This window comes from Phyllobates terribilis, unplaced genomic scaffold (genome assembly GCF_046119375.1).
Source record: "Phyllobates terribilis strain yellow unplaced genomic scaffold, ASM4611937v1 Scaffold_7__3_contigs__length_470593459, whole genome shotgun sequence".
Taxonomy (NCBI): Eukaryota; Metazoa; Chordata; class Amphibia; order Anura; family Dendrobatidae; genus Phyllobates; species Phyllobates terribilis.
The window spans coordinates 247,259,301-247,283,680 of NW_027362767.1; the positions used below are offsets into that span (position 1 = coordinate 247,259,301).

A 24,380-nucleotide genomic window follows, 5' to 3' on the forward strand; every position below is an offset into this window, starting at 1 on the left:
GGATGGTACAGCTGGCAGTGACGTCACGGGGATCGCGCTCTGCTCGGGACTGCGCGCAGGCGCGGTGCATTGTGGGTGCGCGGTGACGTGTTCCCCGGCCGGACCCAGGATGGCTGACGATAGACAGCACAAGCTGGCCTCGGCCCGGAGGAAGGTACAGGACGTGCGGAGGCCCGGGCACTGCGGGGCGGACACTGCTTACCGGGCACCGTGGGTGTGAGGCCGGAGACAGGGGCCATGGGAGTTGTCAGCTGCGGAGAGTTGGGTGTCATGACAGCAGGGTGTGCGGCCATAATATGGGGGAGGGGTGGTGGTGGGCATAGGCTGGCAGTCACTGTGTATTGGCCTCCATCACATGATGCCACTTTGTACCTGGTAACTTTATTTGTTGCAGCATGGAAGGCGATGACAAGGTCATGTGACCGCGCCAGGTCCTATGGGGGCAATGGCTGCAGACCCTATAGTGCTCCATGTAACCGGCGCCCCCTGTAGTATCGCTGGAGCTTATACCAACTGCCCGCACCCTAGTGACGTGCTGCCTCCAGAGTGTCACAGCCTGGGGGCTCCTCGCATTACAGCTGGACATTTGTGCTGTTTTACAGCTGCCAGGAAGTACTACAGAGGGACGTAGTGGTGGGGGGCACTGAGTCTCCAGGGACGCACACATGGGGTGTTCTTATAAGCCCCCCCCCCCCCCTTCCTCCATAAAATAATACTCCGGGTTTGGTGTCAAGCCGACACTGCTTGCATTTTTGATGTTGACTGTGTGAGGGGGGGGGGGGGGGGCTGCCTTATACTTTTGGGGTATTTCTAAAGGCCCCCATACTCGCTAGAATGTCCGCTAATTCATATAGGGGTGTCCCGACCGCAGATGATGTGGGGGAGGGAGGAAGGATCAGGCTGATGGATTTCAACATGCCCAATCCTTTTGGACTGCTGCTTATTCCCCTCTCCTGTGTGACAGCGTCAGGAGTACAGCTGATGGAAACGTAAAAAAAAAAGTTACCCCACCCTCCCCCTTCCTACATCCTCTGGACAGGAATGTACACCGTGACTGCACCAGCAGAATAGTGAGTGCAGCTCTGGAGTATAATACAGGATAACTAATGTATGTACACAGTGACTGCACCAGCAGAATAGTGAGTGCAGCTCTGCAGTATAATACAAGATATGTAATTTATGTACACAGTGACCGAACCAGCAGAATAGTGAGTGCAGCTCTGGGGTATAATACAGGATGTAACTCAGGATCAGTAATGTAATGTATGTACACAGTGACTGCACCAGCAGAATAGTGAGTGCAGCTCTGCAGTATAATACAAGATATGTAATGTATGTACACAGTGACTGAACCAGCAGAATAGTGAGTGCAGCTCTGTAGTATAATACAGGATGTAACTCAGGATCAGTAATGTAATGTATGTACACAGTGACTCCACCAGCAGAATAGTGAGTGCAGCTCTGGAGTATAATACAGGATGTAACTCAGGATCAGTAATGTATGTACAGTGACTGCACTAGCAGAATAGTGAGTGCAGCTCTGGAGTATAATACAGGATGTAACTCAGGATCAGTAATGTAATGTATGTACACAGTGACTCCACCAGCAGAATAGTGAGTGCAGCGCTGGAGTATAATACAGGATGTAACTCAGGATCAGTAATGTAATGTATGTACACAGTGACTCCACCAGCAGAATAGTGAGTGCAGCTCTGGAGTATAATACAGGATGTAACTCAGGATCAGTACAGGATCAGTAATGTAATGTATGTACACAGTGACTGCACCAGCAGAATAGTGAGTGCAGCTCTGGAGCATAATACAGGATGTAACTCAGGATCAGTAATGTATATACAGTGACTGCCCCAGCAGTAATGTAATGAATAGTGAGTGCAGCTCCGGAGGATAATACAGACATGACTCTGGATCAGTAGAACTACTTATAGTGGAGATGATGTTGGTGATATAAACGTGCTGTCAAGATGCAGACACCTGAAGGTTTGCAGGGATTATTATCCTCGCTTTCTATAATCCTTGTTCTTTACAATCGGCCCATTGTCCCGGTAGAGAATACAGTGTGTCTTTTCTGCAGCGTAGGACTTTAGGAAATGTCGGCTCGGGTGTTGGGGTCGGTGGTGACAGCCGTGTCCCTCCCACAGATACCTCTTGTGACTGTCCAGCTATGACCCTGTGGGCCGCCCTCCAGGCTTACAAGACACATTATTATCAGATCCATGTTACATCAGTGTGTGTCCCTTTAAGATCTGATCCGTCGGTGATCTCCGGCCTCTCCTCAGGACTATAACTCTGCATGTCGATGTGGCAGGAGCCATAACCTGCTGCAGCAATTATTCTTTATTCCCTTTCAGTCGTCCCACACGGCAGTCAGACTTCAGACTCTCACCAACCTGAAAAAGGAAAATACAGAGAACACTATATTATATTTTTGGTACTTGATTGTTCTTCTATATCCTTTTCCATTGTCTTTATAGCTAAAGGAATTTCAGCAGAAGACGACTCCACCAGCTCCTGCGGGCGGCAAGAAGAAGAAAAAGGGAAAAGAGTCCAACAGCCATCCTGACACCCCCAATCGTCTCTCTCCAGACCCAGTAAGTCGCAGCATCACATGGCATCATGCACTATGTATAAATAATGCATCAAACTCCTTTGCAGGATATTTTTTAGGAGGCATCTTGATTTCAGCTCTGCAGTTGCTGCCTCCATGGCCTTCTCAATGCTTCTTAGTAATGCAGATGTATGTATACAGATAACTTGTCACCCAGCTTGCTTAGACTGCTGCAGCCAGGACCATTCACTTAAAGAGAACCTGTCACCTGTTTCATATAGCCCAAACCTCATGCAGCACGACTCAGAGCCTGGCTGGAGAGGAGACTAGTCCGGCTCTTCCCAGCGCCGCTCTAAATGATTGACAGGTCTCCCGCTATGCATTGAAACGCTGGAGCATTTCAGAGAAAAACGTACCTTGCTGCAACCTTGCTGCCTGTGGATTGTGCAGCATGAATCACGTGATGGATTCCTTTTTAAAAGGAGCTGTGCTGCAGTTCCCCGCGCGCTGGGAAGCCAGGGCAGCGATTTGCAGGGGTAACACTGCTACACTAGTGCTGTGGCTTCTTCGTTGGTAGGGGTCCAATAGGTTGGACCTCCACAGGTATATCTTAGTGATAACAAGTTGTCACCTATCCATAGGATGGGCAATATCTTCTAGATCGGTGTCAGTGTTACCTCTGAGAACAGAACTGGGGCACTAAAGCTGCTGTGGACAAGTTTGACCCTCCCTCCATTCATTGTCTATGGGACTGCCAGAGAATGATGAGCATTGTAGTCTGTTATCTCTGGCAGTCCCAAGACAATGAATGGAACTGTGGTGGATCATTTACTCCTCCGCTCCTTACAGACGTGCCCCATCCTAGCGAACAGTAGCAGGGCACTATATTGTCCCCCTGATTGACTATTCCCACCTACAGCATGCTTTTCTCTCCATCTGTACCCTGATATTACCAGTCTGGGGGTATTGGTGAGAACTGAGCGTCCTGAATAATTCAGCAATGACACTTGCACTCTCATTTTCTGTGTTTTTTGCACTCCATATCAGAGGGGAATGCTTTATCTTGAGACTCATTCTACTGATGTCCCAGTCCCTGCAGGTCTGTGAGGGGCTGTACATTCCCCATTGTCCTACACGGGCTGTTTTATGGTGGTCTTCATTCAGTTACTGACTACCTGCAGTTGTGCCATGTGGCATCAATGTCCAATATGGCAGCTGATGTGTGTAATCCCGGGTTCAGTGCTGTGTACATTACTCTCCCCTTTCTGCTCATCTGCCTTTTTCCCTTCTTTCTGTGTTTTCTCACTATCTTCAGATTGAGGCCATTTTGAAGGGGCTGGTATCAGATCTTCATAGGTCCAATGGGGTTTCCATCCCTGGTTTGGGAGACATGAAGGTGAGCTATACGGGGAGCTGCTGACATTTTGCTCCGGCTTTGCCTGTGCTTCCCTACCCTGTGCCCCTGATGCTTGCCCGGCTATTTTACATGGTCCCTTTTTATGTCATTACCTCCCACATGGTCATCGTTCATTGTTATCCATTGGTCCGGATGGGACATGTACCCCTTTTTATTTATATTTTGATCCCCCTTTAATCATTGTGCTGTATTCATTGCTGTTCATTACAAGACAGCGCTTACGGTCGTGCTTTACTGCGGCAGTGTCATTTTATGTAGCGTATACGTCAAGTTCTGTCTATAGGGGGCTATATGTTACTGCTATACAGTGATATAGCAAGTGGCGCCGATGACGTCCACTGGCAGGTGGTCCATATAGGGAGTACTGTGCCCCCTCTTATATGCTGGTATGTAGGACAGGATGTAATCAGCGTTGCTCACCTTTTCATGTTGGAGTGAAAGGAGCCAAAACATCCCATGTGTAAATTTTAGTTTTTTTGCACTTCTGTTTGCATTGATATTACAGTACCGCGCTAAGTATAGCCAAGCAACCTTTGTCCCTGTACTCAGGAAGGACAAGGGCTGGTATTAGTGTGGCAGCAGCTGGAAGGCGGTATGGCACCTTTAGTACATTCCAGTGCAGATTTATCGTCCTCCAGAAGTGCTGTTCATTACACATGATCGTCTGCATGGAGCTAAGGACATTGCATCTAGAGCAGGGATGTCAAACTCCAACACACAGAGGGCCAATATTAAAAACCTGGGCAAAGTCACAGACCAACAAGTATACAGAATAGTGGGCCCCACACAGTCCTCCGCTCTGAGTAGTGGGCCCCACACAGTCCTCCGCTCTGAGTAGTGGGCCCCACACAGTCCTCCGCTCTGAGTAGTGGGCCCCACACAGGCGTGGTGGTACTGGTGTTGCGGACCAAATATAATCACCCTGCGGGCTAGGGTTTAACACGTATGATCGCTGGGTGATCCTGATCAATCAGAGCAGTAATGAGCATGTGTAACCACAGCGCCATTCATTGTGTATAGGGGTGGTGGTCGCAGGTGCTAACTGCCGTTATTGTCACACAGGGGGCTTTGGACCTCCCGCTCTCAGGATCAGTGGGGGTCTCAATAGCAAGATTCCAACCAATCGTACAGTCCCGGTCAGAAGTCCAGACATATCTGCTTATGCAATGGTTTTCCTTGCTCTTAATGGAATGTGCACATGGTAGATTCAGACTGAAGGCAGCAAAACCACGAAGGAACAAACAAATATGTAAACATGGAGTAATGAAACGTATGTGAAACCAACGAGAATGTGTGCCACACCTTAGACTCCGCACTGTCCCCCCTTTTACTCAGATGACCGCTTTTCACCCCCTTAGCTTCTCTTCTGCCTCTTTATCAGATCTTCGCTGGGAACCGCTTCCAACAGTCTTTTTTTTTACTTAAAATATTTTTATTCTATTTTAACAACATTGATATGAAAACAGAACGTTCCAATTACGTTCAATAATAACTATATAAAGCTGACGGTTGTTAATAAATTATAATTAAACATTAGAATGTAAGAATAAACAGCCTTTGGACGTATTAAAATAAACTTTTACATGAACCAAATAATTGTGTGCTCGACGAATGTAGAGAAGAAAGGAGTGCGGAAAGAGAGGGAATGGGAAGGAAAAGGAGGTGGGGGGACAAAAGAGGGGGGAAAAAAACACTACTTACTGAAATCAGCCCTTCAGAGGAGACCACATATACCACGACATTCTACGTTTTTAAGTATTATTTTCTGACAACTAGATTGCCAGGTCATTCCCCTCACTGAATAATACCCAACATGTCCATTGGCGATCGAAAATCTTCAAGGCGATTGCTTCCAACAGTGTTCAGGGAATTGCCAGAGATGCTGAGCACTTGTCTGCTGCTTTTCCTTCACTCTGTGTCCAACTTGTCCCCAACTATCTCCATTGGGTTGAGGTTGGGCGATTCTGGAGGCCATGTCTTCTGACGCAGCACTTGGTCGTGGTTGTTGTCTTGTTTGCATTCCTCAGCAGTGGCTTTTTTGCAGGTAATCGACCATAAAGGCCACTTCTTGCAGTGCCCTCTGGACAGTTGATGTTGAGATTCAGGGCTATTATCTAAGATGCTGACAACTTGTGGATTCTGACGTTGGTAACACTGATTAACTTATCCTCTGCTGCAGAGGTTAGTCTTGGTTTTCCTTTCCAGGGATGGTTCTCACAAGAGACAGTTTCATCATAGTGATTGCATTGATTGGGATACCTTCAAGGTTCTAGTAATTATCCTGGTCGACTGACCATCGTGCATTTTTAAAGTAATGATGGACTGTCTTTTTTCTCTACTTATTTGGTTGGTTCTTGCCATTTTCTGTCTGAGAACAGTTGTGGAATAGGGCTCAGCTCTGCATGGCGCTATGGACCAACATGACCTCTGCAAAACACCTGATGGTCGGTGACTCTGTGAATTCCTGACGAGTAGCCATAGTAGCTCACTGTAGCCATTCCTGGTGACAACCTGATGAAGCTGCTGGAGAGAATGCCAGGGGGTGTAAAGCTGTCCTCAGAGGGATCTAAGGTGTAACTCCTATTCTGATATGCTTCTTTACTCCTTATTTCCATATGTGTCTCTTCATGGTTTTGCTGCCTTCAGTCAGAATTTATAAGTGCACATTCCAATAAGAACAAGAAAAACTGTTGCATGATCAGGGGTGTCCAAACTTTTGATGTGTACTGTAAATTTGTCATGTATCCTGTGGATTAGTTTTGGAACACCTTTTTTTAATAGCTGCATTTACAGTGTTGGAGTATTCTAGGGGATTTGTCATCAGGCAGCTGTCCATTTTATAGGATCGCGGGTTTCTCCCTGTTACTTGTTTTCCCCTGGGCCTCGACCTCGGATGGATATTTTCAGGCTCTCGGGCCTGACGAGCGATCCGGCCATTTGCTGACACTTGGCTCCGCGCTCGCCCTGGCAGGATATGAGGATTGTCTGAAATCAAGCATATCGGTGTTGGTTTTCTTCAAGCATTTGTCACGCCAGCTGCCTGGCATACCTCCGCTCGTTACCGGGCACAAAGAGTGTCAGGAGCGCCATGAAATCATTCCCAGTGTACCAAGTGTCAGGAAAGGGCTGGCATTGTGGAGCGGCAGCTGACTGAGGGGCTTATTGTGGGGAGGGGGTATAAGCCACTTGCAGTACATGGTTGCCACCTCCTATATAATGGACCCAAAACTGCTCATTTCCAATTATTAGAGCGTGCATTATGTGCTCGATTGTCAGCTGATCAACCTCCCCCCAATTTCTTCCTCTTCAAATCTGCAGACCCCTTTAATTAATTAGCACAGATGCAGCCAGTAAGGCATCTTGTAGGTTCTCCATATATCAGTACCCAATTTACCTACTGACCTAAACTTATTCCCATCTTTGCAACTTTTTTTTTTTTAATTCAATCTAAATAATAAAGTAATGTTTAAATGAAAAATATCCGTTTTGTGTGCACAGCCCCTGTGCAAATATGTCTCCAAGGTTGTAGACCAGGAATCTAACCCTGCAGTTGCATCACTGCTTTTTATCTGCCCCCTCTTTTTGCTCGCCGGCACACTGCTGCAGGACCAGGCCACACATGGGTTTCGTTTTTTTGGTCATTGGTCTGCATAGGAGCTGTGTGTACTAAACGGTAAGAGATATTTAATCAAAGATGATTGCAAATTAGCAGCATTATTTAGTTTATGGTGAAGTAGGACAGGACCGCTGCAGGTGGTTATCGGCCATTGCTTTTCGCAGAGGCTGCGGTACATTGCTTCCACAAATCCTTCAGTGGGGAAGGTACAGGAAGTCACAAATCGCTGGTGACTATTTCACAGGCATCGTTTTCCCTCCTCCCTTGTGATCCTGTATCCCGACACCTCTCTAACTAGCCAAACTGGAATTACTGACTGGTAGGAATGTGATTCACAGGCGACACGTCACCATGTAAATGTCAGGGCTGGAGAACTACAACCCCCAGTCTGCAGAGACAATGATGCTGAGGATACGTGTGAAGGGTTAAAGGCACATTTCCCTTCTTATAAAGTGATGCCTGTTCCTAGGGCACACCGTCATTTTATGATGGAGGGGGGGATCTCTGATCCTGAAGATGAAGCTGGTGTAGGGGTCCAGCCTGCGGGGTGTAGGGGTCCAGCCTGCGGGGGTGCTCTGAAAGGCGGATCACGGACGGAAATGCAGCGCTAAGTATTGGTGGTCCGAAGACCTCTCCCTCGTTAGCTGCTTTACAGGAGATAGTCGCTCCAGTAGCCAGACTGCTTGCTCTGCTAGTAAGAGGTGTAGTCACCCCCTGACTATAGAATTAGTAATTCATCACGCCGTCTTAATCCCACTTGGTTTCTTGTCATATTTGTATCTTACGTTCTGTGACTCATTTTCTAATTATAAGTTTTTAACATTAATTTGTGCTTTTATAACCAGACTGACCCGTCCTAGGGGTTTTCCTATCTTAAAACATTTAGACCAGTGTTTCCCAAACCCCATCCTCATGGCCCCCCACAGGTCATGTTTTCAGGATCTCCTTAGTATTGCACAGGTGATGGAAGTATCATCAAGGCATCAGGAATTCTCTCACCTGTGCAATACTATGGAGATCTTGAAAGCATGACCTGTGGGGGGCCGTGAGGATGGGGTTTGGGAAACGCTGATTTAGAGGAACGCCGGGATATGCAGTCACTTTATGGTTAGCCAGTATTGAAGGGTTAATATGAGCACTCGGCTAAAACCATTTCCCCATACACTTAAATGGTGCTCAGCAAATGGGTATAGCAAATCCAAAGATATTTATAGGAAAGAAGAACTAATTTGCGGCACTCACCCTTGCATAAATGTTCAGCAGACTTTATCTTCCCCCCCCCCCCCCCCCACCCCAAAGAAAAATCTAAAACTGCAGCTTTGGTAGCACGTGGAAAACTTCAGTTTACGAACAACAGCCGTTTCGCACCCAGCAGACTCTACTTGGGTCCAATCATTTTATATTTTTGGAATAAAGTCTGCTGAACTCTTATGCGGGGGTGAGTGCCACAAGTTAATTTTGCTATTTTACAGACCGTTTATGGTTAGAGTTGAGCAAAAAAGATTCGTAGTACACTGGTTCATCGGCCATGGCTGTAGTCTGTGCCGCCAGACCAGACCCTCTCCTACCTGCCTGCATCTGATGTCACATCGGGCCTACAAATCAGAATTGCTGGGGATACCGGAAGTGCTCTGATCCAGTGGCTGGTGGACCAGGATTCTGCCAAAACTATTGCATCAAATCTATTCATAATCGGTCTGGGACCCCGGAACCTGAGAAAGTAGGGGTCTTATGTGTCGCCACAGTGTTGAATGAGACTTTGTTGCTTTATCCAAGTGCACAAATGGAAACATCACTGTGTAAGAGCCAGCTAAGGATCATTAGGGGTCCCAGCAGTCAGACCCACTCCCACCATAAGGTGATTACATATCCTATGTGGTCAGTCTGGTAACGTAACACCCCGCTCACCCGTGTGCCGTGTGGATCCGTGTGTTGTGCTAACCCCATGTTGTGTGCTCTGACAGGTCCTCCTGGAGAGAGACGATCCTGACGCAGAAATCCTAACAGAGGATGCATTGGATAATGCTAGAACCCCAACAGAAACTCAGTTTAACAACCCACTGTCCGAGGTGTGTGACTGCCACACACTGCACCCGCTCCTTCCTCAGGCTTCTATATAGTTGCCCTCTTCAGATCTCTCTGTTTCCTCTTCCTCCCTTCAGAGAAAAAAAAACTCTCAGAAGGAATCTTTCCTTTTGCCTTAAAGTGAAACATATTGGCTTTCTGCTCAAAGAATGCAAAATTCCAAATCTGATGGAACCTGTCAGCTGGCTGCTGATGACGGATCTGATTGTCTAACGAGCCTAAATCTGCCAACAGCAGCCACTAACCTGCTTGTTGATGGTTTCCATTGTAGCAATAAAGTAAAAACAGCCCAAAAATGTGAAATCTATGACTTGGATGCTGATTTTAATAAAAGGTGATGGTTTACTTTCACAGGTCTCAGTATTTACACTCTATGAAATATCATGTATTTATCAGCCTAGTACATAGTTTCTAGATACTGAAGCGGTGGTCTTGTCAAATTAAATTGATCAGCTGATCACTGGACAATGAGCAATTTGCTTAAATCTCCCCAGTACTATATGTGACGGCTTACATAAAATACATGATATACAGCTGGTGACCCTCATATCTTGGTGTTGGCTCCCCCCTATAATTACCTGCATACTGCCACATCTGTGCCCTGCCTACATTGCCATCCTGATCTCTTTCCAGTTTTGCACGGCTCAGTATTTCTTCTTGTGCTCCTTTTTTGTTTTGCAGCAAAATGACTACGATGGTACAAAGATGGCGGCAGACGGCAAGAGGTGAGTGTGATCTACGCTCTGCAACGGTATTGTTGGCGGATAAGCTCCACTTATGGTTGTAGTGGGCACAGGATAGTTTCTTGTGTCAGCTCCTCATCTGTGCTATATGTGAGGGAGGCTGGCTGACTGCTCTTTTCAGTAGCTAAGACAGACCCCTTCTCAATTTCATCTAATTCATAGACAGAAGGGGCCTGGTTTATCTATTGAAATGATCTCTTAGCCAGCCCCTTTCACACACTGCTTTGACAATGCTTCAATACTTAACAATCGCTCCTGTAAATAGAGGGGACAGAAAGGAGAGAGAAATTGCAGGGTGAACTGCATACAGGGATTGAAAAGAGACCTATTGTAAAGTGGAGTTTTGTACAGAGGGTATGAGAGGAGAGATGTACTGCTGCATAGGGCTCTGTATGTAGGGCATGAGAGGAGAGGGATTCTGCAGGAGAGGGCTGTAAACAGAGAACAGGACGTTGAGATATACTGCAGGAGGGGACACTGTATAGAGGGCCTGAGAGGATATAATGCAGGATGGGGGATGCTGGGGCTCAGACGAGTTGAGCTGTTTGTTGCGTGCTGCTGAGAGACTAGTGATATTAAACTGCGAATGTTGTTCTGTTGATGCATATGACAGATGATTATCTTCTGCTATATACATCAATAGAGCAACATTTTGCAGTTTCACAAAACAGATCCGTTAACAGCAGGCAACAAACGCTCTGCACTGCCATTGTGGAGAAGGGCAGGAGACACTCAACCCTGTAGATGTTTATATATCTAGTGTAATGGCCAACTCCGCCACTAACCCAGCGAGCAGTGCCGTAAATTCAGCTTATAACCTGTGTTAATCTGTTTTGTAGATTCGTCTCCTCCACAGACAGTCTCCGGCAGCTGTCTGAACAGCTGAATGGCTTGGTGTCACAGGTAGGTGTCAATACCCATTTCTCAGATACACTTTAAGTGTAAAGGAGATGTATGGCGAGGGGGCCCGGTGTTGGCGGCCGCGCAGAGGGGGCCCGGTGTTGGCGGCCGCGCAGAGGGGGCCCGCTGTTCGTTGTGGTGCTTTGCTGGTTTCCCGTATTTGTCCACCCCTCCTGGCTCTTGGGTTGCAGCGAGGTGAAGTCGGAGGAAGCGGCAAGTTGTGGCATGGAGAATACAAAGGCACTGCTAAGGACTTAGAAGGGCAGGGTGCATGTCAGGGAAGTATGGGGACACAAGTGTTCCATTATTGGAGATTTAGGGCGAAAGTTTTTTGTTTTTTTTTTAGTTTATGATCTAATTGCAATTAATATCATGACCTTCTTCTCATTTAAGAGTAACTCTTATGTAAACGGGGAAAACATAATTTCGTCCACAAGCCCAGAAGTGGAGGTGAGTGAAAACCTGGGGGAGAAAAATTGATTGAGTGGACCTAGGGTTACTTATGACTTTACACTTATTGATATAGATGCCCAGCCGTGCTTGTAAGCCTCCATGTGTTACAGTGCGGTGTGTTGTTGGGTTATCCCCCTACACTGATCCTGAGAATGGAGGGGCCGCAGTGCTTTGTACCCTTATTTTTTTTCACTGCACAGGGTTATTCCCAGATGACCAGAACAGCATGGCTCCCGTTAAGGGAACGAGGCTGGCTGCAGTCTCCAGCACTGAAGAAGTGCGCTCTATTAGACCCCCTATTTCCTGGCAAATCCTGGGCCATTAATTACTAGTATTGGGAATACCCCTTTTGGACCTTGTTATTCAATGTAGATGAGTACATGATATCACTCAGTAGAATTGAGGCCGGATGTGATACTGATATGCGACACTCAGGATATGTCTCATTATTTGATAGCAGTTGTCATTAATACCTGGATGTCTCCTTTTTTCTATGACTCTTCTTCCGGCCGCCTCTCTCGCCCCTTCTCCTGAATGCATGCGCCGTAGTCTCGTTACCAGGATTTGGCTGCTGCCTTGGACTCCAGTAACGTAACAAACAAGCAGCTCAGTACAAAGCTGGAGGAGCTGGTAAGAGGCGCACGCTGCGCTCGGTGTAACCGCACGTCTTGTGGACCCTCTGTCGGGGGCGCTGTGCATGCTAAATCTACTACGCCGTGGTCTTGCCATTTGGCTGTTGCTCACTCACCTGCAGCATCTCACTTCTCATTTACCTCTATGCTATGTGTTGCTTTCTGCATTTAACCATTTAGGGAATCGCTTTATGTTCTAAACCCAGAATCCACGTTTTTTATTTTATTGGAGCAGGGGCCACACACAATCCTCCTACAGGCGTCTCGGGGTCCCTTTCCTCATGATGGGTGGGACTTGCCCCCAACATTTACTTATGGCAGATCCTCAGACTGATTGTCATACGTTCATATAGTGAGGAATCTGGTAGGAATTGTTCAGTATTCATCTGAATCACAGCCTTGATAGCTATTCTCACGATTAAATGATAGCCGCTGACTCGCGTATCATGGGAGTTCTGAAATACTAAATTGCAGTGGAGCTGTGGCAACACTTCTCTTTTAATGATCGGGAAAACCCTTTTATTGGGTTATACCCATCTCCCAAGCGTGCGGGCCAATCTTTGAAACCCGCAAAAGTGAGTGGAGAGCACCTCACAGACAGAGCAAATCTTCTGAATTTCCAAGTGTCAAAATGGGATGTCATTTTATTTTATTTTTTATATTTGATTTCTCTTTTGTAATAGAAACAGCAGAACCAGAACGTCATGGATCAGCTTGATAAGGTAAAGCTCTTCATCATAGACCCCAATGACCACAGTGAAGGTTTGTAGATCGTCTGACTTTTGCCTCTTGATTTCTCCCCAGGAGCGGAAAGACTTTGAACAGAAATTTTCCAAGGAGCAAGGTTCCCTCAGAGAACAGCTACAGGTAAGATGCTCTGGAGAAAGTCATTGTCGTCGTGTTTGCCCATCACCATCAGTCTTGTAAAGGGGGATGTGCCTTGGGGAACCCAGACCTCTATGATTTGAATAAGAATTGTGTAATACCTCATCTCTCCTGTAGGGGTTTCTATAGCATAGGCTGATAGAACTCCATTGCTTTATAGGTTCACATTCAGACAATTGGGATATTGGTATCGGAAAAATCTGAATTACAGACCGCCCTGTCATTCACCCAGCAGGCAGCACGTCAGAAAGGAGGTACGTCTTCTCACACCCGCGTATTGTATGTAATGCTCTGTACGAGAGAGACGACCCAGCACCAGATTTCTATAGATTAGTCCGTGGCTCCAGTCTGTTCTAATGATTGCTATCTCCCCAGTACATGTGTGTAGGAATATGGGTACAGCTGCCATGTTTATCTATTAACTAATGGCATTTCATATACCACAGGGTCTCAGTAGAGGAGATAAAAAGTTTGCAATGTGCAGTGAGATTTTTTTTCTTTTGTTCTTCCTGCAGCGGAAGCGGAGGATCTTATCATGCGCTTACAGTCGACCCGACAGAGAGTAACCGAGCTGGAGCGCACCTTATCTTCCATCTCTGCTCAGCAGAAGCAGCTGGAAAAGGTAAGATGCATTCATTATCATTTTACAAAATCCCGTGCTGATCGACTTCTTAGTGGAATCGACAAAGTGTTAAAGGGGTTGTCCACAACTGGGTAATCTAAGAAAAATTATTATTACCTCCTGGGCTGTCTTCATGCTTAGCCCGGTGTCCCCTTCTGGTCTCCTGACACTGATGAGCTGCAGCAGTCACACCACGTTGTCAGAGGACCGGCGGGGGACACCGGCCTGAGAGAGGCCAGTAGGGAGGTAAATATGGATTTATTTTGCTCCCCGCACAAATTCTTCTTAAAGATCAAATGCCTCTTAGTGACAGCACCACCACACCGTCAGCAACTCGTGCAATATTTCTCTGCACTTGTTGCCGACTTGACCACAAATAATGCACAACTAAGTCTTTGACTCTTTATCTCTTGATTATGTGGGGCATGAACCTGATGTATGGATGGGAAAACACGCTGGCACCCCTGATATTATCTATGGTTTTGCATTTGATTGTTTTGGGGGATTTTTAGCTCTGATTACCACAAAAACAAATGGTTTTGCCGCCATTTTTGCAAAAAAAAAAAAAAAAATCACAAAATATTGCAGACCTACCGTGATTGCAACAAACACCACGCTGCCATGATGTACGAACGTAGCTTTAGACTCCTCCTGGCACAAATTATAGGAGAAGGAACCCCATAGAAGAGGGTTACTACATGCACCTGAATTTGGGGTTTATTACGTGTTTTAGACATTATGTATTTTTAATACAGTCAGGAATTGGATAAAAAGATTGTGGCCTACATGCACAAAGTTTTGCCATAAAATATTGGTTTTAAAAATGGGTTGATCAAGAGGTGGTGTACAGGATAAAACAAGTTCCGAATCTATCACACCGTGTGTGCCACCATGATAAATCTGGCACATTTTCTACCCGTTATAAGCTTTAATAATCCTATTACTGACCAGCTGAGACACTTGACTTCCTTTTCCAGCTCAATAATGAACTCGAGAAGGAGCGGGACAGTCTACGTCTTGAAACCCTAAAGAACAGGTGGGTTTTGGCTTTGTGGTGGCATGTTAATGGTGGTTTCAGACCCCCTACCCCACGGGTCACACTCTGTGTCTTTCCTCTTTGCAGTAAGAGCAGCGATGAGCTGAAGCAGCAAAACTCAGAAATGTCGGAGAAACTGAACGCACTTTTGTCCGAGAACGCCGCCATGAGATTGGAGCTTGGGGACCTGCATAAGAAACTGGAAATGGCTGAACTTATGATACAGCAGGTAGGACTGAGAACCCTGTGCTATAAAAGTTTGTGAACCCGTGGTTTGTGCGATTTTTACTTTTGCAACATAAGTTGGCATTCCTCATAGATTTTTTTTTCTTTTTTTTTTATTTTCTCTTCCTTCTGTAGTTTTCCAATCGGACCGGAGCTCCTGATGCCAACCAGCAGCTACGGATGGTCATCGAGGAGCGAGACCTGCTGGGCACTCAGCTGACACAGGTCATTTCCTATTTCCCCTTCTCCGCCATGTAACACAGACCATAGATCATTCATATGAATGCTGATTTCTGTTCCATGCTGTAGGTGTCTGATTCTCTGCAGCAACTGAGAGCTGAACGGGACCAATATGTGGAGAAACTGAAGGAAGAAGGGGCAATTTGGCAAGAAAGAGTCCATCAGTTGTCTGAGCAAGTGGGTTTACTCACAACTGAAAAAATGCCAATATGATGTCTCCATTGCTTTACAAGCAAATATGTAATACCGGTGATCTTTACTCTTTTAGCTTCAGACACTTGGCCAGGAAAAAGAGAGCGCCCGGCTACTGGTTGAACAGTTGGAGACCAGAGTGACAGAGCTACTTTTGGCATCTGGTATGTAAAGATTTAACACTGTTTTCTCCTGTTTTGAGCAACACTGTACATGTGCTAAAAGGGTGAATAATTTCTAAACACTTATAGTGAACCTGTATAATAATCCAGAGCTGCACTCACTATTCTGATGGAGTCACTGTGTACATACATTACTGATCCTGAGTTACATCCTGTATTATACTCCAGAGCTGCACTCACTATTTTGCTGGAGTCATGGTGTACATACATTACATTTTTTTTTCAGCCAGCAATCAATGCTAGGAGATTTCAGCTTAGAAGTCTACACAATTGTGAATTCAGCTCTGGAATATAATAACCTACATAAAAATATACTTTTATTCTATATGTAAACCATAAATGGGGTTTAAAGGGTGACCATATACTTTAAAGTGTTATCAGATGTTCTCGGCTGTTTCCTCCTCACTCTACATCTGAATCCTTCTGTTGTACAGCAGTGGAGGCGGCGGACTCTGTGCCGTCGGCACCTCAAGGCCCTTCAGAAGCCGAGGTGGCGCTGCGGCAGGAGGTGGACAAGCTGCATGGAGAGTTCCTTGAGCTGCAGTCCAGGTACCAGGGCCAAGTGCAGGACAACAGCCAGCTGAGCCGCCTGAACCAGGAGCAGGAGGAGCGGATCCTGGACCTGGAGAAGACCCTGCAGCGGCAGAGCGAGGATAATGTAGACAAGCAGCAGATCCTGGAAAACATGCAGAGCGACAAGGCCACCATCAGTCGGGCACTGACCCAGAACCGGCAGCTGAAGGAGCACCTCGCTGAGCTGCAGAACGGGTTTGTCAAACTGGTATGTGACATAAGTAACTCCAGACCTATAGGGCCACGATGCAAACGGCGTGGGTTTACTTTATTTACCGATCGTCCTGCAGACGAATGAAAACCTGGAGCTCACAACCGGTCTGCAGAGCGAGCAGCATGTGAAGAAGGAGCTGGCCAAGAAGCTGGGTCAGCTACAGGAGAGCATCGGAGACTTTAAGGAGCAGGTGAGCCTATGGTTGGGGGTTTACTCGCCTGTCCGCCGGTGTTTTCAGGACCGCATCACCGACCTGTTTTTTTAAGCTCGCAACAAAGGAACAGGACGTGCAACTACTGCAAACCCAGCGGGACGAGGTTTCTGCTCATCTCCAGCAATATGTCGCCGCGTACCAGCAGGTGTCCATCGAGAGAGAGGAGTTCCAGAGGCAGTACCTGCTGCAGGCCCAACTCATGGACCGGCTGCAGCACGACGAGGTGCAGGGCAAAGTCAGCGCAGAAATGCACCTGAAGGAGCTGAAGCAAAGCCGGGTGAGAAAATCTACTCACCGGGGCCTTGATATGATCAGGGGTCCCTTCAAGATGGCTCACAATGGGGTTTTAGTATAAATGCACGTTACTACTTATACTCCGGATCAGTGATTACTTGCTGATCAAAGGGACCTTCACCAAAATTAGGAGGCCCCCATACACAATAGATAATTGGCTTCTATCTAGAGTATATAGGGGGCCATTAGGGCGGTGCTTAGGGGTGCCACAATTAAATGGCCCGTTTGTATCATAGTCTAGGGGACTGCCGGTGATGGTTGTTATCGGTGGGACCCCCAGTTATCACCTGTCCTGTGAATAAGTGATAACTTGCATTTACATTACTGCTCCCTTTCCACTTGTTATGCTTCCTGACGTCTGTATCAGTAAATACTTGATTTTCCTATATAACAAGTGTGAAGAATCTTTTCTGTGAGCTTGCATTATGCTAGCGCCATGCTATTCCTCCTGGCCATGGACAAATTGCTGTTACGGTCCCTTCTTCTGAATAAGATGTATCCCTACACACACACACACACACACACACACACACACACACACACACACACACACACACACACACACACACACACACACACACACACACACTCACACACTCACACATTGTGCGGACTCCTTTTACCTATTTTTGTTAGTGTATTCATACTTTCTCAGTCTCTTCATTGGGGGACACAGGAGACCATGGGTGTACGCTGCTGCTACCAGGGGCAGCAAAACTACAAACCACAGAGTTCGAAGACAAAAAGACCCCTGAATTTTTATTTTTTTCTTTAAAAAGAAAAAAAATTATTGGGGAAGGGGGATTAGAAGTAGTTATTAAAACAGGAAAAGTTGACCTGCCCTCTTTTATTCCAGGAAAATCTGGAGCTTCTTACCAAAGAAAATCAAGAGCTGAAAGCGCAGATGATTCAGATTCGCAGCGAGCCAGAAAGCAGAGCTCTGAGCCGCATGGAAGGTAATACCCAGAGCTGTGTATTTGTATTGCCCCGATCTGTGATGCCACATAAGCACCTGACCATATATCTGTGCTCCTCAGGGGACGGTGTGGAGAGCAAAGTCTACGAAGATGAAATCCCTAAATCATCACTTGTTATTCCAGAGGATTTTGAGAGTCGAGAAGAAATGGTGAGTCGCCCCTTCCACAGTTTTGTGGTCTGTCCCTCTCCTTTGGCTATAGCTCTCCGTCCATTAGTGGTCTGATCACCAGCATTAATCACCAGCCATAGATGGGTCTCCTCCTCAGTCTGCCATGCTTCTTCTTCTGCAGATGGCATTCCTGTCTTCCGCCCTCTCCAAGTTGCACGGAGAGCGGGATGAAGTGGAGCGGCAGCTGACGGAGCAAAAGAGGAATTGTAAGCAGCTCCTGCAGCAAATATCTGAGCTCCGGCAGCAGCACATGTCTGATCCTCCACATCACTCCGCAGGTAAAGGGTAATATGTGTCATATCACAGGCTCCTGATATTCCTGACTCCTACCGGAAAATGTGCCGGGGTACATTCAGCTTTGATCTCTGATTGGGTGGAATTTCTAAATACGCTCCTCAACATTGAAATTGCAGGAAAAGTCGAGGAATGATAGAAATCACAGGACTGAGACAAGTTACTGATCAGCAAATGATGTAAAAATGGAAACAAAATTTTCAAAATCTCTGTAGCTTGAGTGCCATGTGCAGAAATCCCCGCACTTACAGCAGCTATCACTGAGGTTACTAATGGTCGTCTGAGGGAGGTTGCGCCTCTGAATGCACTTGGGCAAATCATCAAGATCTGCTGCTGGCAGCTCCTTTGTAATCCCCGCGGTAGAATAATCCTCAGACGACCACTAATAACCTCACTGATAGCAGCTACCGCTGAAAGTGCGGGGATTCCTGCATGTGGCTCATACGCCAGACTGAATATATCCAGATGTTTTTAAAATGTTTCCATCACTGGCAGAACCATAACCTGCCCGCCCGTCCTGCGATTTCCATCATTCCACAACTTTTACGACTTGAGGTTGTGTATATGGTGACAGATGTGGGTATTATCCCTGTATGCACCCCACTGTCACTAATGTCTCTATATACTAGTACTTACTCAGGTTTTCTGTGTCTTACCGGCAGAACTCTGTATGGAGAGTGTCCCAAGGGAGGTCTATGATGCTTTGCAGAGTGCAATGGAGAAACTGCAGGTAGTTTTTTTTTTTTTTTTTGTTGTTTTTTTTCACTCTTCAGGTTATGTGCACCATTTTTTAGGAGGCTTTGGAGCAAAAACTTTCCAAATCCTAAAAACTCAGTTTCTGCTCCAAAGACTCTGTGCACATTGCCTCATAGGGTTTTTTTGGCTCTTGTTAAAGGGATTGTCCAGGGTTTGGCTATTGATGCCTTATTCTTAGAATAGGTAATCAGTATGAAGTTATTAACAGACACTTCCCCCATTGATCAGCTGCATGTAGCTCTCGCAGCGGCCGGGGGTGCATGAGCTGGAACACCACCGCTCTGTACGCTGTGTATATGCTGCTCTCTGACACTGCGGCTCATCTACCATTGAAGCGGCTGAGAATATCCACAACACCGTGTATGGAGCTGTGATGTTCTGTCACTATACGCTAAATATCCTGTGTGGTTATTATGGGAACTGTTAACCGCTGATCGGAGGGGGTGCCTGGTGTCGGACCCCCATCTATCTGATTTTGATGACCTATTGTAACAATAAATCCTCCATATCCAAGTCCTGGACAACCCCCCCCCCCCACACACACACACACACACAAACCTTCTTAATTCTGTGATGATTCCTATTAATTTTTCTATTCTTTGGTAGTTCCGCTTCACTGACTTGATGCAGGAGAGGGTGGAATTGAAGGATCGGGTGGAAGAATTGGAACATCGGTGTATCCAGCTTTCAGGGGAAACTGATACTATAGGTCAGTGGTTTCCCATCATGGACTCAATGCCTACACCTGTATACAATGCCTGGCATCCGTCTGAAAAGGACTTTTGAGTGGTGCATTATGCTTCTAGTTTATTATATAACCATTTTAGCATAATTAAGCAATTTTCATACTGCTCCTGAATTGCAAATCCCACATTTAATTTGAAAGCAGTTTGAGGAAGGCTTTCCAAATCTTACTGAATACTACAGATGGGGGGCTATTGCTTCTATAAGGCGTTGATTGAATGTCTTCTCACTTCTGATTTTAGGGGAATACATTGCACTTTATCAGAGTCAGAGAGCCATCCTAAAACAGCGACATACAGAAAAGGAGGAGTACATCAGTCGGCTGGCCCAGGATAAGGAAGAGATGAAGGTTGGTGAACCCAAGTGTCAGGTTCAATGAGAAGCCATGATTGTAAGCAGAGTCGTAGTAATGGTTTGTCTTCTCTGCATCCAGGCCAAGTTGTTGGAGCTGCAGGTCTTGGTGATGAGACTGGTGGCCGAGAGGAATGAATGGTACAAGAAGTATGTGGAGGTTACGAGGGGCTCCAAGGAGCCGGGAGAGCTGGCACAAAGTGCAGACAGACCAATGGAGGTGGATACGACTACTGGGGAAGGTAAGCTATGCGGCTGCAGCTCATGCCCTATTATTACACAGCTTAAATAACCCAAGCTGCTTGGGTTGCTGCTGGCATCAAAAGATGCAGCATAGGTTTCCACTGATCGCAAAAATGGGCCTGTGAAAGGGCCTGTAGCAATCATTATTTATTTATGGGACTGAAAGTGAAAGCCAAGTATATTGCTCATCTTTCTGCGTTAGTCCTATAGTTGATGATGCATTGGTGGCGCGTTTCATAGCCTCATACTTCGGATTAGTACGACCCCTACTAATTAGCAAGTTGATAGGTGATAACTTTCTGTGTGTTCAATATCTCTCTTAAAGGGGTTCTCCAGGACTTTTTTAGAATAGGCAATAAAACTCTGAGTGGTTCTGAGATTTGGGACCCTCATCAATCATCACAATGACGGGGGGCCATGGCAGTCGAGTGAGTGCCACCTTCTCTCCATCACTTACATAGGTGCACAACAGCTGACTCCTACAGGCGGCTGTGATCGTCACTACCACTCTCATTCACGTGAACATAAGCGCCCCTTTCACTCCCAGGGTCAATGCCCCTTTAATGATGATTAACATATTCCTAGTATTAGCACATCTGATTTATAATGACCCATCTTCTCCTTCCAGCACTTGAGGAAGTCAGTTTATTAGAGGATGCAGAAGAGAAGGAGCAGAGGGTTTCTCCATTGTCTTCTGCTCAAGAAGGATCAAATTCAGAAGACCCTACAGCCAAGCAGATTATGCAACTCCTACGTGAGATCCAGAACCCCCAAGAACGTCCCAGCTCTTTACTCCAGAATCCCTGCATCCCGTTCTTCTACCGCGTGGATGAAAATGATGAGGTCCGGATTATGGTCGTCTGAGATTAGACAGTCCCTCCAATCCAAGCCACCACCTCCATTCCTTCTCTCTGGACTGTGACTCACGGTCTCCACACGCACAGGAGATGCGGTCACTTGGGGATGGGATGGTCGGGTCTTTAGCTGCTGGGGATTGTAATGGGCCAGGACAATGTCTTCCCTCACCTGAGCTCTGGCATTAAGGAGGGTAAAGGTTTGCACCTGCAATGATGGAGGAGCAGAGGGTATATTCTCTATTCCAAACGGCATTGCCCAAGGAAATTGACCCCGAGGGCATTTAGATGGGCTAGTAGATTACTACACACTGCTTTGTTTTCTTAAAGCTCATTGGGGTTAGGTAGCTTAATCTTTGCCAACAATATACCGCTGCCTCTCGTTTTTTGGTTTTCTTTTTATAAACCGCCCTAACGCTAATGTTTTATGTGAAGTAGACATGACATGCTCAAGAATGAAGGAGGGAACCGGACGACGTGGCGGTAATACGGGCTCATCTTGTGCATGTTAGAGGCTGGCTGCAAGAAGGTATTGGAAGACCATGTGGAAAGGCAGTGCAGACTTCTCCAAAAATGTGACCCTTTTGGGGTCCATGTAGTGTTCTCCCTCGGCGGTGCGCACCGTTCACCTGTGGCGGCCATGCTGTAGACCAGGTTTCTGGAGGAGGTTTTAGATAAGTGTTTTAACACAGACCCCAGTTACATAACATGATATATGAAAGTAAAGACACGACGTAGGTTTTCCTCATGGGGTTTAATTTTTAACACCTGAATTAATTCTTTTGAAGTTACTGCTGAGAAGGGTTTTTTTTTTTCAGATTAGGCTCACACCATTGCAAAATATGTGGTTTGTTATTGGACGTGTCCAACTGTTAGGTTTTCATCCTCAACCTCCGATTTTATTTAAAAATATATAAAAAAATAAAAAAAAATCTGATTAATATGGTGAGCTCTCAATTTGGCCTTGAGCTCAAGAACCTTCTCTGCGGTCAGCCCACTCTCGACCACCCCCCCTCTGCAATCAGCCCACTCTCGACCCCCCCTCCCTTCTCTGCGGTCAGCCCACTCTCCCTCCCCCCCCCCCCCTTCTCTGCGGTCAGCCCACTCTCGACCCCCCCCCCCCTCTGCAATCAGCCCACTCTCGACCCCCCCCCCCTCCCTTCTCTGCGGTCAGCCCACTCTGCCCCCCCCTTCTTTGCGGTCAGCCCACTCTGCCCCCCCCTTCTCTGCGGTCAGCCCACTCTGCCCCCCCTTCTCTGCGGTCAGCCCACTCTCGACCCCCCCCTTCTCTGCGGTCAGCCCACTCTCCCTCCCCCCCTCCCTTCTCTGCGGTCAGCCCACTCTCTCCCCCCTTCTCTGCGGTCAGCCCACTCTTCCCCCCCCCCCCCCCCTCCCTTCTCTGCGGTCAGCCCACTCTGCCCCCCCCTTCTTTGCGGTCAGCCCACTCTCCCTCCCTTCTCTGCGGTCAGCCCACTCTCCCTCCCCCCCCCCCTTCTCTGCGGTCAGCCCACTCTCGACCCCCCCCCCCCTCTGCAATCAGCCCACTCTCGACCCTCCCTCCCCCCCTTCTCTGCGGTCAGCCCACTCTGCCCCCCCCTTCTCTGCGGTCAGCCCACTCTCGACCCCCCCCCCCTTCTCTGCGGTCAGCCCACTCTCGACCCCCCCCCCCTTCTCTGCGGTCAGCCCACTCTCCCTCCCTCCCCCCCCCCCCTTCTCTGCGGTCAGCCCACTCTCCCTCCCTCCCCCCCCCTCCCTTCTCTGCGGTCAGCCCACTCTCTCCCCCCCTTCTCTGCGGTCAGCCCACTCTCTCCCCCCCCTTCTCTGCGGTCAGCCCACTCTCCCTCCCTCCCCCCCCTCCCTTCTCTGCGGTCAGCCCACTCTCTCCCCCCCTTCTCTGCGGTCAGCCCACTCTCTCCCCCCCTTCTCTGCGGTCAGCCCACTCTCTCCCCCCTTCTCTGCGGTCAGCCCACTCTCTCCCCCCTTCTCTGCGGTCAGCCCACTAAGTAAGCTGAGCAGGGGAAACAGGCAGTGGCAGGTGTAACTGTGGGCAGTCTAATGGGTATCTCGTGCAGCATTATTTATCAGGTTGTTCTGATCCTGGAGGAGGCAGATAGCCCGCAGGAATGGCTGCCGCTTCCTAATTCCATCTCTCAGCCTGCATTATTAATCAGATTTTTCTCAACCCTCCTTCCTCTCACGACAAAGCTGGATTGGCACTGACATGACAGCAGAGAATGGGAAAACAGGTTGACCACAAGTTACTCCTGCCATTCCCTAATTCCTCATCTCAGTCTGCATTATTAATCAGATGTTTCTCCTCCTGGCATCGAGGCTGTTTCTGATCACCATGCTGGATTGGTACCGGGCTGACAGTAGAGGAGGCGGCAGATTGACTGCAGTTGCTCCTGTCATTACTCAGCTTCCCATCTCAGGCCTGCATTATTAATCAGATTTTTCCTATCTTTTGCCTCCCGTCTGTCTCTCATGACAAGACTGGTTTGATATTGGGCAGAAAAGGAGGATCAGATTGGCCAAAGTTACTCCTGCCCTTCCTCAACTCTCCATCTCCTTCTGCATTATTAATCAGATTTTCGGAAACTAGTTTTGGTGGAGAACTTGGTATAGGTGTGCCCCCCACTGTATGCGGTCATGTAGTGACTGAGCCAAGCATACAGTTTACTACAAGAGCACATCCCCCTGTGGAGCGCAGTGCATCTTGGTGAACTGATTTGCTTGGTATCACTCTTACTACATTTGGCTTTCTTGCATATTAGTTTGTGTTTTGTTTTTTTTTTACAACCTTTTATATTCTTTTTGAGCACTTTTCCTGTCCGTGCTATGATGATCATATATCCCACCACTCCCTATATGACTGTGATGAGACTCGGGCCATGAGGTTTAC

The 24,380-nt window shown here is 47.2% G+C and overlaps 1 protein-coding gene across 5 annotated transcripts; it reads left to right on the forward strand.

The window, feature by feature from the left end:
• Window positions 1-22,523, forward strand: GOLGA2 (golgin A2). Of its 5 annotated transcripts, XM_073640178.1 has the most exons (28): window positions 1-154; window positions 2,493-2,609; window positions 3,882-3,962; window positions 9,564-9,668; window positions 10,366-10,409; window positions 11,267-11,330; window positions 11,721-11,777; window positions 12,330-12,410; window positions 13,096-13,134; window positions 13,217-13,279; window positions 13,458-13,551; window positions 13,813-13,919; window positions 14,897-14,955; window positions 15,043-15,184; window positions 15,316-15,405; window positions 15,490-15,597; window positions 15,689-15,776; window positions 16,229-16,575; window positions 16,658-16,771; window positions 16,848-17,072; window positions 17,946-18,045; window positions 18,127-18,215; window positions 18,358-18,514; window positions 19,193-19,260; window positions 19,893-19,995; window positions 20,273-20,379; window positions 20,464-20,623; window positions 21,253-22,523. In XM_073640178.1, the coding sequence occupies exons 1-28, from the start codon at window positions 110-112 to the stop codon at window positions 21,486-21,488; spliced, it is 3,090 nt and encodes a 1,029-aa protein (XP_073496279.1). In that variant the 5' UTR covers window positions 1-109; the 3' UTR covers window positions 21,489-22,523. The 5 variants fall into 5 exon arrangements, with proteins under 5 accessions (XP_073496279.1, XP_073496281.1, XP_073496282.1 ...); XM_073640180.1 differs by lacking the exon at window positions 12,330-12,410; XM_073640181.1 differs by lacking the exon at window positions 9,564-9,668.
• Window positions 22,524-24,380: the final 1,857 nt, after the last annotated feature.